The sequence below is a fragment of the Gymnodraco acuticeps genome, unplaced genomic scaffold (assembly GCF_902827175.1).
Source record: "Gymnodraco acuticeps unplaced genomic scaffold, fGymAcu1.1, whole genome shotgun sequence".
Lineage (NCBI taxonomy): Eukaryota > Metazoa > Chordata > Actinopteri > Perciformes > Bathydraconidae > Gymnodraco > Gymnodraco acuticeps.
This window is the reverse complement of record NW_022990673.1, coordinates 1,929,994-1,947,588: the sequence shown is the minus strand read 5'-3', so window position 1 is coordinate 1,947,588 and position 17,595 is coordinate 1,929,994. Positions and strand designations below refer to the sequence as shown.

The 17,595-nt window shown below is 40.4% G+C and overlaps 1 protein-coding gene across 2 annotated transcripts in view; it reads right to left on the bottom strand.

Moving 5' to 3' along the window:
* impact (impact RWD domain protein) overlaps positions 1-17,486 on the bottom strand; it is a 37,853-nt gene extending 20,367 nt beyond the window's left edge. Inside the window, exons 1-7 of one of the 2 annotated variants that reach the window (XM_034229853.1) lie at positions 17,305-17,486; positions 6,814-6,942; positions 6,668-6,720; positions 6,474-6,536; positions 6,239-6,324; positions 2,679-2,804; positions 2,475-2,569 (exon numbers count right to left, since the gene is read on the bottom strand). In XM_034229853.1, the coding sequence (XP_034085744.1) occupies positions 2,475-2,569; positions 2,679-2,804; positions 6,239-6,324; positions 6,474-6,536; positions 6,668-6,720; positions 6,814-6,942; positions 17,305-17,352 (600 nt within the window). In that variant the 5' untranslated portion in view covers positions 17,353-17,486. Of the gene's footprint in view, positions 1-2,474; positions 2,570-2,678; positions 2,805-6,238; positions 6,325-6,473; positions 6,537-6,667; positions 6,721-6,813; positions 6,943-17,304 lie in introns of those variants that run through there. The other variant, XM_034229854.1, reaches the window with a different exon arrangement.
* Positions 17,487-17,595: the final 109 nt, after the last annotated feature.

Here is a 17,595-nt window from a genome sequence, read left to right as displayed (position 1 = left end):
AAGAAAATAATTTCCTGTGTCATTGTCTTTGAATGAAAGAAATATAGAAATGCACTGAAACAGTTATATAAATAACTGTATTAAAAAAATATCACAATTGTTGTACCCCAAGCCTGTTTTTCAGGTCTCAGGCTCGAAAATGACATTTCCAGAACAAATTACCTTAACTACACTTCTAAAAGGGGAAAATTAATAATCTTGTTTCTCAAAGTAATGATAAACCTGTGAGTTGGATGTAGAAAAGTCAGAATCAATATAGATGTTTTTTAATTTTAATTTTAATTTTAAAACTGTAAATTATAGTGTCCGTCCAAAAACTCTTTTTTACTTATAGTGAAAACTACTTGGATGATGGGTTAGTAGTCTAAAAGCTTTAGGAATCCAAACTACAACATATAATAAGTACCCTGTATCAAGATTGATGCAAAACAAGTGACATTTTACCTTTTTGAGAGAGGTTTAGCAAGAAAAACTCCACCTCTGGGGTAATTTGGGTGGAAATGGGCATTTTTGCCGTTTCTCTGGAACCCATTGGTCGATTTTGATGATCTCTTTTTAACCGCTAGAGCCAATGAAATCGAGGGAAAGTTCCACATACACACACAGGTTACCAAATAAGGAGTGAGAGTGACGCGTAGAAAAACCGGAAGCTGCGCTAACCTCTGGTGGCTACCATTAGCAGCTAATTGTTCTTCTCCGATTTTGCATTAAAATGGAATTATGGATTATCAATAATTTTTTCAAAGTGACAGACACATTGAATTAACCTATGGATCGTTTTAATGCCATTGAACACGACTTTTGATCAGAATAACAGCTAAAGTGAGCATATCTCCGTGTTTTGCTACCGAAAGCAACGTTGTGTGTTGTCTGTATTTGCTTCCCCTGTCACGAGTTCTGATCGCTCAATGATGATTCTTATATTTCTATAATCTGTGGACTCTCAGGATGTTATCTAAGCTTGTTTGTGCAGATCCAATAAGTATATCGATTGGTATAGCTAGAGTTCTGTGCTAACGGCGTTAAGATTTGTTCGCACAGGGCTAATTCAGAGGCTCAGCGTTAGCCTTGTGTTTTCAGTTAGCTGAGTTTCTTCCCGTTACATGGATATAAAACATTCATAGTTTATTCAATCTTAAGAAGCCCTCAGACACTGTTGCTTGCAGATGTTGTGGTTTCGGACCCGCCGAAGTGTCCGTGGGGTCTAATACCTCATTCACACCAACGCAACTCCGGTTCAAGCTCCGTGCTAGAGCTTTTCAGATTCAGAACCGGTTCTTCGGTTTAGCTCCGGCTCTTTTCACACCGCCCAGAGTCCGACTGGTGCTGCGTCATTGCGTCATCGTTTGCGTCATGACGTAACCGTTTGCGTGCCTGCTTCATAAAGCCAAACCAAGCGGAAACCCCTCACAGCTCACACCGACAACAACAACAATGGCCGATTGTGCTCCAGCTTCCTCTGTACCTCTTCGGAAGACCAGATTCCCAGTAGGTAGCTGGTCTCTTCAGTGGACCACTGCTGCTTGTTAAGTTTCTCCATCGTTGTGTACAAACTGGATAAAACGCGGGCTTTTTGTTGTTCAGGAGTTGATCCCGCCCCTGCCCCCGCCTCGACGTAAGCGTGATGTATGTAGTGCTTTTGCTCTGGCCGGACAATTTTTTGGAGCTTGAAACAAACCGGATTCCGGAGCTAAGAGGCTGCTCCGCTGCGGTGTGAACAGGAAAACCCGGTGCTTTTCAAACTCCAGCTCCGAACCGGCCCTGAAACACCGTTGGTGTGAATGAGGTATAAGAGGTTAATCCTTCTGCTTCTTTAAATTAAAAAAACATTATTTATATATTTGTAACACTAATATTTCAAATGTACTGGCACAATATTCCAATTTGGCAAACAACATAATAAAAGGAGAAAATTGGAGCAATTAAATAATTTGTTTAATAATTCCTATTATTATTATTTGACTTGTCTGCTTCATTTCCTCAAGTGTGTGAAATGTCACACTTTCTGAATGTAATAGTTTAATATTGAACTCTACAGGACTCCATATGTGTATGTCTCTATGTTTGAACGAAGAAACTTCGAGACTAATTTGAGAGAATATGTAAATGTAAAGGTCACAGTTGAGTCACAGTTGAGTCCATGCATCTGTTTTCTGTCGGCTGCATCTGCTCTTGTCTAAAAAGCACTTTTCAGCAGGTAGAGGTATCTTAGCAAAGAGTCACTGAGTGAGATCAACATGCAGGAAGGAGCAAGATGATGTTTAAATGGTTGTGGAAATGAGCTATAGCATATCCATCTCCTCTCCAAGACCCTCGCGGAGTATTTTGTACTGAGGCTTATGCTGTCGTTCGCCATCTGTCTTTGTTTGAAAAGACAAATGTAAATCTTTTCAGATTAAAAACTCTTATTTGGTCTATTTATCTTTTTCTTTCTTGTGCGATATTGGGGAAATAATAATCTATATTAAAGTTACCTGTTTTGGAGTCACCACAGGTGCTAAGTGAGGCTGGAAGGTACTACGTCGGTCTGTGAAGGTATTTCCATGTTTTATAGGAGGTGCCTCTTCATCTACGGGAGAAAATGTACACAAAATAAAACGTCAATTTTGAAATGCTGTGTTGAATGTTGACAACTAAATCCAATTTCTAACAGTCTATTAAACTGTAATGAGAGGTACCTTTTGCAGGATCCATGAACAGATGTGCATTTTCTGTGTTCAGCTTGAGACTCCTGAAGTCTGGCATGTATTCATCATCATCCTCTTCCTCCTCAGTCGTCATGTTCACATTCTCTGGTTGATCCACTGATGCAGAAACAATGTGTTAAAACAAAGATGTTTGTTTGTTTTAATCCTAAACCTTGTGTCTGTTAAAGGTCTCCAAACGTGGCAGCTTATCATTAAAAAGACACCCACTGAGCAACTTATTACCAAATTACCATTACATGACCTTAACATTTAGACTAAAATGGTTTCATGACCTATGATATCAGGCAGACAATTCATAATGGATGAAACCAATTATGAGAGCGGGACTGAGGTTTTCAGGACCAATGAAGATGCTGATATAATGTTTTAAAAAGGGTTATGCAAGTTGGACTCAGCATTTAATGGTGCTTTGTTATCAAGGAAACAAATATGTGTGACAGTATTTACACTATCATAACCAATGTGCTGTTTATGTATTTATGGTAGGCCAATATTTAATCAGATTAAAATATCAGTTCATTAAAAATAAATGTCAGGCCTCAAAATAAAAGAGAAACACACTATCAAAGCACTGGTAGTTAAAGGATAAGGTTGCGGTTATTTGCAATTGTTGTTATTGTCAACAAATCCATGAAAATCTGAAAAACCCTCCCACTTCATCAACAGGCTTCTTTTGGCACTCTTCGATAAAACGGTGCCTTGGGAAGATACAAAAAAAAAAAGTGAATTCAATTTAAAAAAGGCTTAATAATTTCATTCAACAGCTAGAAAAAGTAGGTTTAAGCAAAAAGTATAAAATGATGAACCAAGGATTAGGTTAAGAATAATGCTATGAAAAATCAAACCAAGATGACCATAATTAAAACATCAAAGTTGAAGCAGGTGCAAATCTATAGACTTTATGGACTACAACTGCATTAAGTTGTGCAACGCTGTGTTTCATCATCCGTGAATTTAACTCGCTGTAAAACATGTGAAGCTGATTAATGCCTCCTTGTTCATTATTCTACGCGTGGAAAAGCACAAATAGAAGCACACATTAATTATTTAATTACAGGGGAAGGGGGGGACTTCCTATTTAAGTAGCTTTTTGTCTGATCTTTTGAATGACATATCATCATCAACACCATCATCCTCATCATCATCATTATATCTCATGCTTTTAAAGTCCTCTGTTACGTTTGCTCCCTTTTCATTTCCTTTCTCAGTGAAATGTGCATTTCCAGCCTCATCTCCCTGTCTTTCACCCTCTCACTCCGATGTCCCTGGGAACCATTTGAATGGGAATAAACTGTCAATCACGCTCCACTGAGCTAAAGTGCTGTGACTAGTAACACTTATTACCACAAGAATCGCGGAGAGAGTACAATTTATACCACACAACAATGGTGGAGAGAGTTAATATGTTTCAGGCTTGTTGCTTTAAAAGCTAGTCTGCCTCAATAATGGAAACTGCTGCAGATAATCAGACACACTAGACTCCCCATGAAAACCTGATGCACGGTGGCACTTGTAAAAGAAACTTTAATTTTGGAATCTTTTCTTCTTTTAACACTTCAAAAGACTCTGTCAAGGTAACAGAAGCCATTACATAGATATTGATCTTAATTCAATGCATTCACTGAAAGTCAGGCACAGAAGGTTTTTTGTTATGCCCCTAAAGGCCTTTGTGCTCATCTTATCACAGCTTTAGACCACATCACAGAGTCGCTGTGGTCATGGAGGCGGATCTTAGGAGAACTTAAATAGAAGACACATTCAGACAAGGTTTCAGGTAGGAGATTAATCTGGATCTTTGATAGGAAGATTTGTTAATAAAACATGATAATAACTGATTGATAAAGAGTAGGTTTTATCTAAGCATGGGCATTCATTTGTATTCGAGATTGTTGGAAAGCAAAACACCGTGCCCGGTAATATATTGTCCACTCAGAGCTTAGCAACCGTAACTAGGCACGGCAGCTTTGCATTTCTCCTCATGTGAAACGATGTGCATGCAGCTGTTTTAAAAGCAATACTTGGCCTTTAGTGAACTGAGGCGATGGTCTATTTTTAAAATTTGAAGCTGTGTGCGAGACTTTTTATTAAAAATGTCATAAAATTAGCATTATTACATTCAATCCCTTGCCGACCAGGTTCCCACAAGGCTGAGCCTATAGCTGCCACTAGCAAACTACTTTACAGTGTCACGATCCTAATGTTATGTCACATTTTTAGTTTTGTCTGTCTTGTTATGGGTGTTATTTTGTAATTCTGTTCTCCCTGTCTCTTGTCTTCCTTCCTGTGTTTTTCCTCCTGTGTCTGATTGTCTGATTGTGTTCACCTGTTGCCCTTGTGTTTCTACCTCCCCTGCCCAGCTGTTTCTCGTCCCGAGATTACCCCTCTCTGTGTTTAGTCTTGTCTTTCCCTGTGTTCCCCTGTCGGTTCATTGTTTGTCTTTCCTGTCTCCCTCCATGTTGGTGACGGTCAGTTTTGGTGTTATTGTTACTTTGTGCTACCCAGGGGCGGTTCTAGGGGGGGCAGGGGGGGGGCAGTGCCCCCCTAACACTGACCTCTGACCCCCCTGTGGCCCCCCTAAAAATGAAAAGTGAAAAAAATGAATAATGTATGATTTATTACACAATTTATTGAATGACGGAATAGACGGAACTAACGTTATTCGTCCTTCTAGTCGGACCCATTCGAGCGGTGCACTCAGGACCCATTAGAGCGATGCACTCACTTTCACTGTCCGGCTGAAGCGCGCGAAAAACAAACACTTTTCATCTCGGATCATCAGAGGCTGTTGCATCCAAGAAAGACTGATTGAAACCTACGTTTCGAGAGACTACCACGATAATTGAAGGTGATTTAAACTATTGTATCCGTGTAATTGTAGATGTAAAGTAGAGATGTAACTGTTCATTGCCTTTATTTTTATATAAATATGATATGGTGTTAGTGCAAAAATTGTACTATAACTTAAGCTGAAGCTAACAGTAATAACTATAAGATATATCTGAAATAAATAAGTGTACTGAAACAAATACCAATAACTGTATTGCATTGTTTTTTTATGCGCAATTACTTCATACTGTCTAGTTCTCTTTTTCGTCCTGCATTTATTGTGCCCCCCTCAGAAAATAACTGGCCCCCCAGTGGCCCCCCCAGTCAAATTGGTCTAGAACCGCCACTGGTGCTACCTGTGTTTTTTATACCATGTTTTTTATGTTCATCAGCTTTTAAAATAAAGCTCCCCTTTTGTTTCTAGATCTTTTACCTTTTTTTTGTAGTCTGCATTTGGGTCCTACCTTTTCCACGATTCTTAACATACATTTATTACAGGTTTCATTGAGCCGTGTTTGCGTTAGAAAATGTGTCACAGTTATCATTGTTTCAGGAACTTAGGAAATGAGTGCAATAAAAAGTCATGCTATTGTGTACGAATTAAGCTCTACTGCACTACTCGATGTCCAAGTTTAATTTCAAGTCATTACACACAGCTCGAGGAAGTGTGTCCCTCAACAAGATTTTAATATCTCACACCTCACCTGTTTCTGAGCTCTGGGATTTCTCTACAAGGAATTCTCTTATTTTCTCCACCCAGAGATAGAGGATGCTCTCCCCCACATGCTCCCTGTTGAAATTTAAATTAATACATATGAGGGTGGATTCTCTGAGAGACAGACTACAAAAGATTGCAATTTGGAAACCACCATGATAAAAAGCTTTGTTGTGGCTAATATCACCATACAAAGCCTCCTCGAGAAGTCAAAAAGCACTCACACATAAAGGTCCTCCAGGCTGTTTGCCAATTTGGTCCTCTCCAGGCCTCGTAACCACGCAGCACTACAAAAGCAGAGAGCAAAGAGAGGGTATTGAGAAGGAGGACGAGTGGGTTTTTGAGGGGGATGTTGTTCTATCAGTTCAACAGATCTTCGTGAGATTAAATTTGAAAGGGTCTCGGATTCTACACTCACTTGATCTGGTAGATGGGCGGGGCGGCACTTGGATAATCATGTGGGAGAATTATCTGATCAATAACAAGAAAATTATAAAACAGGAAACCAAACAAACAATGCCAGAGATGTGTGTTTAATACATGAAAGGTGTATTCTTTATCTACCTGCAAACATGCTGTGAGTTTTGATCCCTCCAAGTCATTGGATATTTTGATGCAAAATATTCTGGATGCCTCATCTATGACACACCATTCATCCCCATAAATGGAAGACAGAGCCTCGACCTCTTCAATCTGAAAGAGAGGAAACACAAACAGAGCAAATGCATAAGTTATATATCTGTTGACATGAAATACTAAAGTAATTTTTGCATATGGACTAGTAATAAAATATTGAATTTCCTTCCATCAAAATCCAACTGCAGGGACTTAGGAAAAGCTCATGTTATTAAACTTAAACTAACCTCAGAACTAATCATTTGATCTTCCAAAAAAAAGATCTGGGCAATATGGAGAAAAATACATTTACAATATTTGGTTAGTAAAGTGTAGTGCCTTTTCATGCATTATAACCCTCTTATACACTGATTCCTGCCAATGTGCATTAAGCTTCTCAACAAAGAAATGTATTGTATAAATGTGATGTTTGCCATGCAGTAGGGGTCTGTCTATGGCCCTTTCTCATTTCACTAATTTCCCCTCCTCGACTCCTCGGTCCTCCGGTAGTGACCCGGAAATGGATTTCAGCGCGCCATGTTGAAGGACATCTAATTTCTCTAAATGCACTTCGAGGACCGAGGATCGAGCATCGAGCATCGAGGATCGAGCATCGAGGAGGCTCTCTGGAGGAGCTATAATCGAGGATACACTGATGGGTCCTCCGCGGATGTATTTCCGGCAACAGTGATGTTTAAAAGAGTTGTGACGCACGGCCGGACTTATCTCAGCCAATGACAGCTCTGCATGCATCCCCTGGATATTATTTTATGAACTGCTTTCATCGCGTCGCGATGTTTCCAGTGAGAACATCTGTGAGGTCCGTGCAGAAAACAGAGCAGTGTGTATAATATATATCACTCAGTATAACAGGCCTACATTACTCTCTTTATTTGTATGCTTTAGTTTAGTAGATATAGATATCTACTAAAGAGTCGATATTTTTCTAAAACCATTTAGTGCTTCACATAATAAAATACACAATGGCTGTATCCTGATATATATTATATGCTTTAGGTGCCTGTTGTAGGCTACAGTGTGTAGGTGTGTGTGCCCAGTGTGTGTATGTGTGTACGTAGATGCGGCGGACAGACGGGTCTCAGTTGGTTTGGTGTCCTATGCTTACTTTTAATACAACTTTTGGCCCGTAATTTAATTTCCTCATTGTAGCGACCAGAGAGAGGGGGGGGGGGATATATCCAGTCTCTGATAGTGTTACGTTATTATGAGAGTGCACTTGTTTGAATCTGAAATTGTATATATTTATATAAATGTATATATAAATATATATGTGTGTGTGTTTATATATGTCCGCATCTGTAGCCTGTTATTGTCTCATTATACCGCACTGTGAATGAATTAAAAGTAAATATTAGGGCCGGTGTTGCAGTATAACGTGAGTCATGACAACTGGCGACATTCTATTATTTTCGTCATAGGAATCCGGGGCGTGTACATTGAGGACCCATTGTTGACTTACCATGTCGATCGCCTCGTTTGTCCTTTACGTTCATCTTTTGCTATATCTGCCTTCCTAAGATCACTTTGATGCACATTCAGCACTCGTATGTGAGGTTGTGGGTGAGAGGTCGATATCGTGACGCTTACAGGGAGGTATCGAACATTACAAAGTAGGTGACTGTGTGGATGCCTGTTCAAAATATTGCAAATTTGAATAAATCATTTAAATTATATATTTGTGTCCGACTTTCATTTGTACATCGTTCTTAATGTGATGTATAGTAGCTCTGATAGCTGTCCATACCTTCAGACAGCCTAAAAGTAAAACACAAGTTGTTTATTCACAGCACGACCGCTCATCAACATGACTGGATCACTCATGACAAGTTGTGATCAGCTCCGATTAAATTGTGATATCAATGCTGTAGCCAGTGCTGGAATTGGGCCGGTACTCACCGGTACGCAGTACCGGCACTTCTGGTTCTGACCCATGGAGTACCGGCACTTCTTGCTCAGTACCGGCATGCTGGCGGTACTCCGGTACTCATGCACCGTGCCAGTACTCAACACTCTCCCGCCGTTCTTATTATACATCCATATATATATATATATATATACAGACGCCCGGTACTCAGTAGATGCGTCATGAGGTGCCGAACGGACATTCTCATCGCTCTAACCGCTGGAGTTTCACAGCGGCTGTCAGCTGTTTACTCCTGTCATTCAAACAGAACGTGCTGGAGAGGGGGCGGGGCTTATCTTCTCCATGTAAATACTGTGGTGGAAACGACTATGTCAAAATTAACCTATTTGACCGTGATTTAATAGTAATACACGTTTCAAAATAATAATAATAATAATGCCGAAGTAACAACATACATACTGTTAGTAAAACCATGTTTTAATGCTTTACAATTTACATACCTAGATGCACGTGTGTTGTGTTTATGCAGTGCAACTCCCACCCAGTGGGTGGCTATGTAGAGTGATAGAACAGAGCAGGCACGCCCCCGAGAGAAGGAAAGCAAGTCACGTCACAAATTAGCATTTCTAAAATGTTAGCATGGATTAATAAAAGTGCAAAAAGACAGCGGTTGTCGCCGGAAGAAACTTCAAATACAGAGAATGCTGTGCCTGTGTTGGAAATTGTGTCTGATGGGGAGCTTTCTTTGGTTGATCCTCCTGCTCCAAGTTCTAGTGCATTAGCATTAGCACTAGCTCCGCCGCCTCCTCCAGAGCCTCTAACGTTAGCTGCTGCTGGCCCAACTGCCACCACCAACACCGGGCAAAGCGATGCACCTGACTGCTGGACAACGGACCAGGTGCAATATTTTTGCAAGACCAATGCATGGCTCCTTCTTAAAGATAAGAAGCTAGGATGTCGGATATGCAGAGATGTCAAATCTTTGGGAATACACACTGGACAAGGACTGAAACTGTCAACTGAATGGGGTGAGTGTGCAGTGTCTCATTTCGGTGTTGACAAGGGCAAACAACAAGCTAGCCTGAGAAAAAAAATCAAAGAACATAAAGAATCACAAGCCCATGTAAAAGCTGCTGACATCCTTACATCTGCTTCACGTGAAACTATTCAACATCAAGTGCAGTCTATGCATAAATCTGAATTAGACACCACTATCAGAGTTTTTCGAACGGCATATACAATTGGCAAACATAGCCGGCCATTCACAGACATGCCAATTGATTTGAATGTACAGAAACTGAATGGGCTGAACGTGGGCAGGGTTTTGCACTCCAATAAAACCTGTGGCGAAATCATCGACCACATAGCTCATGAGCTGAAGAAAAAATGGCAAAAGACATTACAGAAAACCAAAGAAAACTCTGTGTTTTGGTCGATGAATCTACCACTATTAGTGGTAAAACGGTGCTTGTTGTGTGTCTACGCTCAGCATCAGCTAATGCTGAGCCCGAAACGTTTTTTTGGGAGCTGATCGAGTTGGATGGAACAACGGCTGATGACATCACAAAGGCGTTAATGGAGTGTCTTGGAAGAGATTTTAACGAGGACTTTTTAGGTCAGTGTTTCGTTTCTTTTGCATGTGATGGGGCTTCAGTCATGCTAGGGAAGAGAACAGGCGTTGCTACCCAGTTGTGTAGTAAATTCCCAAGCCTGTTTGTGTGGCACTGCTCCAATCATCGTCTAGAGCTGGCAGTTGGGGATGTGGTCAAGGAGGTCTCAGGGCTCAATCATTTCCAGATCTTTTTTGACAAACTCTATTCCTTGTTCCATGCCTCCCCCAAAAATCAGAGGCAGTTAGCGCAGTGTGCGCAAGCAGTCGGACAGCGTCTCCTGGTGATAAGGCGTGTTTTGTCCATCCGCTGGGTGGCTTCAAGTGAAAGGAGCGTCAGAGCAGTCTGGGAAAACTACCGAGTGCTTCATGATCACTTCACAAATGCTGCAAACGACACGAGCAGGGATTCCAGAGACAGAGCAAAGTACAAGGGCCTGGATGATGTGCTCACATCTGCAACGTTTGTCAGCAATCTGGGACTGATGTACGATGCGCTCACAGAGCTCAGCAACCTCTCTCGGCAACTCCAAAAAAGAGAGATGACACTGCCTACAGCAGATAGGCTCTTAACTCGAGAAATACGAGTTTTTGAATCCATGGTCACCATGCCTGGCCCACACATGACTACAGTTCATACAGCTCTAGCTGAGAAGTCCTTCAAGGGTGTTGCCCTGCGTGAGAATGGCAGGCTTGTACAGATTCATGCAGGTCAGTTTTTCCACAGTATGGTAGAGAATCTGAGACACAGAATGACTTCCACAACTTCCTCTCATGTCAGCACAAGAGAAATCCCATTACATGGCCGGGAGGCCCGGGACAATCAGCTAATCCAGGACATGAAAGTTATCCATCCTGGAAGTTGGCCTGAAGAGGAGTTAGACGTACAGTATGGGGACGTAGAGGTGCTACGTTTGTGCGAAGTGCTGAAAGTGGACAGAAGAGAGACTGTTCAGGGCTTTCGCGAATACAAGGAAACCAGGGCATCCCGTACACCTGCTGCCATGGAGCCTCTACTGAAAGCAGTCCGAACCATCGCTGTCTCCACTAGTGAGTGTGAGCGGGCATTCAGCTGCATGAACGATATCCTTACTGCAAAAAGGAATGCTCTCTCTGTCAGCCGACTGTCCAGCCTGGTTTTCATTAAATGTAATGGACCATCACTAGGACAGTTCAATCCGGAACAGTATGTGAGGTCCTGGCTGGCAAAGGGAAGGAGAAGTGCTGATGAAAGAGCCTGTCCAGCTCCAGCCCCTGATACTGATGTCCCCAAGGCCTTCTGGAGCCTTTTCTAACAATGTGAAGTATATTGCAAAGCAGCTCACCCAGTGAGAAGACTTTTGGCATAATGTGCCGATTTGTACAGATCCTGGAGATAGAAGGACTTCAGACCAACCAGGGAGTTATCTGATCAGCTTGGTGTTCAATGTAACTCTTTACCATGGCTCAGACTTTGTTACTTGCAGTTACAGTTTCTCATTTTAGATTGTGCACATTTTGCATTTGTTTTTACATGTTCTTTGTTCATGCTCTTTATCATTTTTCTGAGTTGGAAAGTTAGATTGCATCATAGTTTACTTTATACATATTTGTATTCTTCAGTGGTGAAGTATATTGCAAAGCAGCTCAGCCATGTGAGAAGACTTTTGGCACTTTTTCGTTTTTCGTTTTCTGAGTTGGAAAGTTAGATTGCATTCAAAATGTACAGAAATACTTAATTTTGTTAAAGCTTTTTATAAAAAATGCTTCTGACCAGAGCTTTGTTTCCTTGTCATTAATGTTGAACACCACCAGAGGGGCTCTCACCTGAAAGGTCTCTGCTTCATGTGTCTTCAGCAGAAGATCTAGACTTTGATTGCTATATTTTCAGTTAATATTGACCTTACTGAGCTTTAGCCATATCCGCTGCCTATCATAAAAAATGTTAAGTACAGTGAACCTTTCTAAAATATACAGTAGCAAAGAGACAAACCCACCAGCATTATAGTAGCCAAATTCTTGTTTGTGGGCTGTATATATCAAATTGACTTGAAAAAGTTGCTGATTTTAGAGTACTGGCACCTTTTTCATTCCAATTCAAGCACTGGCTGTAGCTATTCTCCAGGGAGCACGTTTTTTTTATGAAATACCTGTATCCCTCTCATCACAACAAGACTCTACACTGTGCAGGAAAAACAATTACATACATGAAAATAACCTTGATGCATGGGAATGAATCACACAAACTATCTTCCGTGGCTATACTGATATGTCACAGTAACGGTCAACCACAGAAAAGTAAGTCCAGCGGGGCACAAGTTGAATACATATAATACAGTAGTTCTATTATGCCTTAAGCCTATACGTTTAACCCATAAGAACCCGGACCCATTTATACTTTTGGGGAAATTAAGGGGAACGTCATTTAGACTAAATAGACCACCGAGAACACATTTCTGACAAGTAACCCCCCCTAGTGTCAAATATCTGAAATGTGACATATGTGTCACATTGGGCTTTAATGGTAAAGTAACTCTTATTTATAACTTCATGAATGAGGATGATTTTTTGGTTTACATTTGTTTGAACATACTTGAATTGAATAATAAAGAATATGTTAACTAAATATAATTGAATCAGCTAAATTAACTGAGCAGATCATAATCATATTTGTAATTGTGCATATATGTCACTCCGAGTTTACTGTGAATGTTTAGGGTTAATGTCCCGATGTGACATAAGTGTCACATCAATATTTATGGTATTTGTTTCATATCAATTTCATCAATAAATGTTTCTACAACAAGTTATATGTAATCAGAATCAGAAAAGAGCCGAAGACAGCTTAATGTTTAACAAATGACATGTCATGTAAGCATTTTTATTCTTAAATGGCTTGAATGTTAACTTTAGCAACAAAAAACCTTTCCAAATGTAGATAGTTCTGTCACATGTGTTAGCCTGGCACATGGACATCTTGGACATGTTGTTATGGGAACACAAAAGCAAATGACAAGGACCATAACCCACCAGACTGTTCAGTGTGTGTCACTTAGGGACTTAAAAAAGGCTAAAGCTGTATAAGGAACTTTCCAGAACATTTAAAGTTCATGTGACACCTGTGTCTAAGCAATTCTGTCTGCACCATGAGGACCCACTGATATAAAATGCTTAACTGTCTAAGTTGCAACCATGCACTTTTTGGAGGGCTAAGCGCCAGCTTGACATATTTTTGGCTTCATTTATATGGAAAGACAACAGTGATAGTTATGTTTCAGAATAACATTTATTGGAAATTGTTAGAACAATCTCACTGGTCACCGGCTTGAGCTTCAATCTCAGGATCCATGTATTTGTGATCAAAAGTAGGTTAATATAAAAGTAGTGTAAGTCATTAAATTTCAGAGACAGTAATATTGTAATGTAACGTAGCCTATTACTTAAAAAAGATAGTAATAAGTAATGTACTGTATTACATTTTGGAAGTAATTTGCCCAACACTGCAGATGATCCAGTTATCTCGATGCTGCTTTCGGGCTGTGAATAAACAACTTGTGTTTTACTTTTAGGCTGTCTGAAGGTATGGACAGCTATCAAAGCTACTATACATCACATTAAGAACGATGTACAAATGTTTTATATGTATTCAACTTGTGCCCCGCAGGACTTACGTTTCTGTGGTTGACCGTTACTGTGACATCAGTATAGCCACGGAAGATAGTTTGTGTGATTCATTCCCATGCATCAAGGTTATTTTCATGTATGTAATTGTTTTTCCTGCACAGTGTAGAGTCTTGTTGTGATGAGAGGGATACAGGTATTTCATTAAAAAAAACGTGCTCCCTGGAGAATAGCTACAGCATTGATATCACAATTTAATCGGAGCTGATCACAACTTGTCATGAGTGATCCAGTCATGTTGATGAGCGTTCGGGCTGTGAATAAACAACTTGTGTTTTACTTTTAGGCTGTCTGAAGGTATGGACAGCTATCAGAGCTACTATACATCACATTAAGAACAATGTACAAATGAAAGTCGGACACATTTATATAATTTAAATGATTTATTCAAGTTTGTAATATTTTGAACAGGCATTCACACAGTCACCTACTTTGTAATGTTCGATACCTCCCTGTAAGCGTCACGATATCCACCTCTCACCCACAACCTCACATACGAGTGCTGAATGTGCATCAAAGTGATCTTAGGAAGGCAGATATAGCAAAAGATGAACGTAAAGGACAAACGAGGCGATCGACATGGTAAGTCAACAATGGGTCCTCAATGTACACGCCCCGGATTCCTATGACGAAAATAATAGAATGTCGCCAGTTGTCATGACTCACGTTATACTGCAACACCGGGACTTTAACGCGTTAATTAAGATTAATTAATTACACAACAATTAACGCGTTAAAAAAATTAACGCATTTTAATCGCACTTATTTTTGCACCGCGGAAGGTTTCTCACTGGATGAGTTTCAGGCGTACCGATTATACTGGAGCACCAACTAACGTTCATGACTTCAGACAACAACAAACCACAGTGAACAACAGTGGGAAATGTTGTTTTAAAAAACGGACGGATGGAAGCGTCGATAAGAGCACGGTTGTGTGCAAATTATGCAAAAAGGAATTCGCATATCACCGCAGCACATCAAGCCTCAAGTATCACCTCAATGCAAAACATATAGCAGCTAGCGTGGAAGCTAGCGTGGACGTTAGCCTCTTTTATCGCGTTCACACCAAAAAGAGCCGGTACTAAAATTAGTTCATGAGAACCTTTTTACCCCCACGAAAGTCCCTGCTAGAGAGCAGAGAGCTGCTAGAGAGCAGGGACTTTCGTACGGCTCTCTTGTGAGAAAAGAGCTATATTTCTGATTGGCTGGGCGGATTGCAAACCACGCCCCGTAAAACTCCCAAAAAGTTTTGTGAAGCCGCCATTTTATTATCCTCGCATTAGCATTATTAGCATTAGCCCAGCGCAGAAACGCAGAGAGACTAATTTATGGCAACACAAAATAAAACATGGGAGCGGTGGAGATGAGGAGGTGTCGGCGTTCTGGCGATTTACTCGGAAGGCTGCTGGGACTCCCAGCAGCTTCTACTGAAGCCAGTCCCCAACTCCGGGGACTTCCGGCCGGGGATTTTGGGCGGCAGTATACGCCGTGAAGTGGTTTGCGGCCTGCCGTAAACCCAAAGCAGAAGAAGAAGAAGTGACGTCAGCGGCTTAATTTGACTAATCCACCCCCAGGTTCAAAGAGTTCTCGTGAACTAAATTCTCATGAACCTTTGTGGGAAAAGTACTGCCGTGTGAATGCGCCTAATGGTATACTAAAATCCATGTGAAAAAAATTGCTTCTCACTGTTCTTAGGTCAAATATTTATATGTGATTAAAAATGCGATTAATTTCGATTAATTAATTACAAAGCCTCTAATTAATTAGATTAATTTTTTTAATCCAGTCCCGGCCCTAGTAAATATATAAGTCATCATGAACACAGTTCTGTCCATCAGACAGAGGGCTGTGCCTCATGTCATCATTAACGGACGTCTCTTTAAAATGACCGCTCAGAGGAGAGGATTTCTCTAACCGCCTGCTGCTTCCACTCCTCTCTCCTCGGTTCCCCTCCTCGACTCCTATCCTCGCATCTCCTGTGGGCGGGACTAAGACACAAGGATAGGAGTCGAGGAGGGGAGTCGAGGAGGGGAATTAGAGAAATGAGAAAGGGCCTATCTGTGCACTGTGTATCTTTCAATACGTTATTGTGTTTTATCGTGTACTATGAACTATGGTTTTTGATCTTTTGTGGAACTGGAGGACGGAGTCCAAAACTAATTTCCTGACAACGTCAATAAAGTATATTGTTCGTATGGTATCATGATAAAGCATGCAGTATTATAGTTTCTTCAATATGTACTTCACTGTACTAACCACATACAATGATAACTTATGATACTGCAGGAACTATTATAGTATAATGAGTAAAGCTGTTGGTTGAAGTGAGTATAGATCGTTATTATGTAATATAAACCCCATCAGTGAACCTCTAATTTATAACTATTCAAGAGCATCAACAATTCACTTATAATTCAGTGTTAGTCGCATCAACAAGGTTTTTGGATGATATGATGCATCAGAAAGCATTATTTGTTTGTATTGTTGGATTCCCTGTGGATGCCCTCACAATGCACTATATGTGTGATCTTTTTAGAAAGTGTTACCAAAGTATTAAGCCTGTTTCCCAAGTTTGACTGTAAAACAACATTCTGGGCTTTTAAAAAGCAGCACTCATGAAATGGTACATCAGATGATGTGTGAGGGACTAACTGGAGCATTTAATTAAGTCTGCCTGTGATTGTGGTCATTTAGATTATATTAGATATACTTTATTGATCCCAATTTGAGAACATGTTTTCATCACAGCAGCATGTAGATAAGACATTGCATGTGAATTAAAAGCTAAAGCAAATCCTCAATGGAAAACCTGAGAACAATTTATACAAATGAGTGTCATTTAATAAGAAAAGCGAAAATTGAGTGGGATCTGTTGAAGCAGATCTCCTTCCTTTGTGTTTCGGATGCATTGAGGTGACGTTTGGCCTCAGTGTGAACCATGCAGCCCATGCTGTGCTTCAAACATTAACACATGCCAATGTGCTAATGAAGCCAGGCAGCTCGGTAGTAACAACCTGAGGTGAGAGTGAGTGAGTGAGTGAGTGAGTGAGTGAGTGAGTGAGTGAGTGAGTGAGTGAGTGAGTGAGTGAGTGTGTGTGTGTGTGTGTATACAATGTTAAACGGTCTGATGTTGTACTTCATGGTTCACCTGCCAATACTGTATTTGCCACAATTATGAAGGCCAAATGACTACTCTACAACAAAACAGACATTAAACGCAGACCTACAGAACTTGCCACATTTTCTTCACATTATCAGAGAGGTTGCAAAGGTAAAGTTATCTTACTTGATCCAGAAGATCTACTTCATTTTCCGGATTTATGATGTCGTCCATTTGTCCAAGTGTCAGCTAATGCAAACTTGAATATATACTCGGGGGAAAAACTGATAACTAGATGAAATGTAATGCCCATGAATGAACTACATGTTGACTCTCATTCTACTGTACATGTGTGAAGTATAAAAGCTTCCAGGGCAAAGGTTACCAACGTGTTTTCACACAACAAAATAAAAACTGTCAGGACAAACACAACGCCAAAGGAAAAGCGTGTGGAGTTAGTTATTTTCCTTATAGATT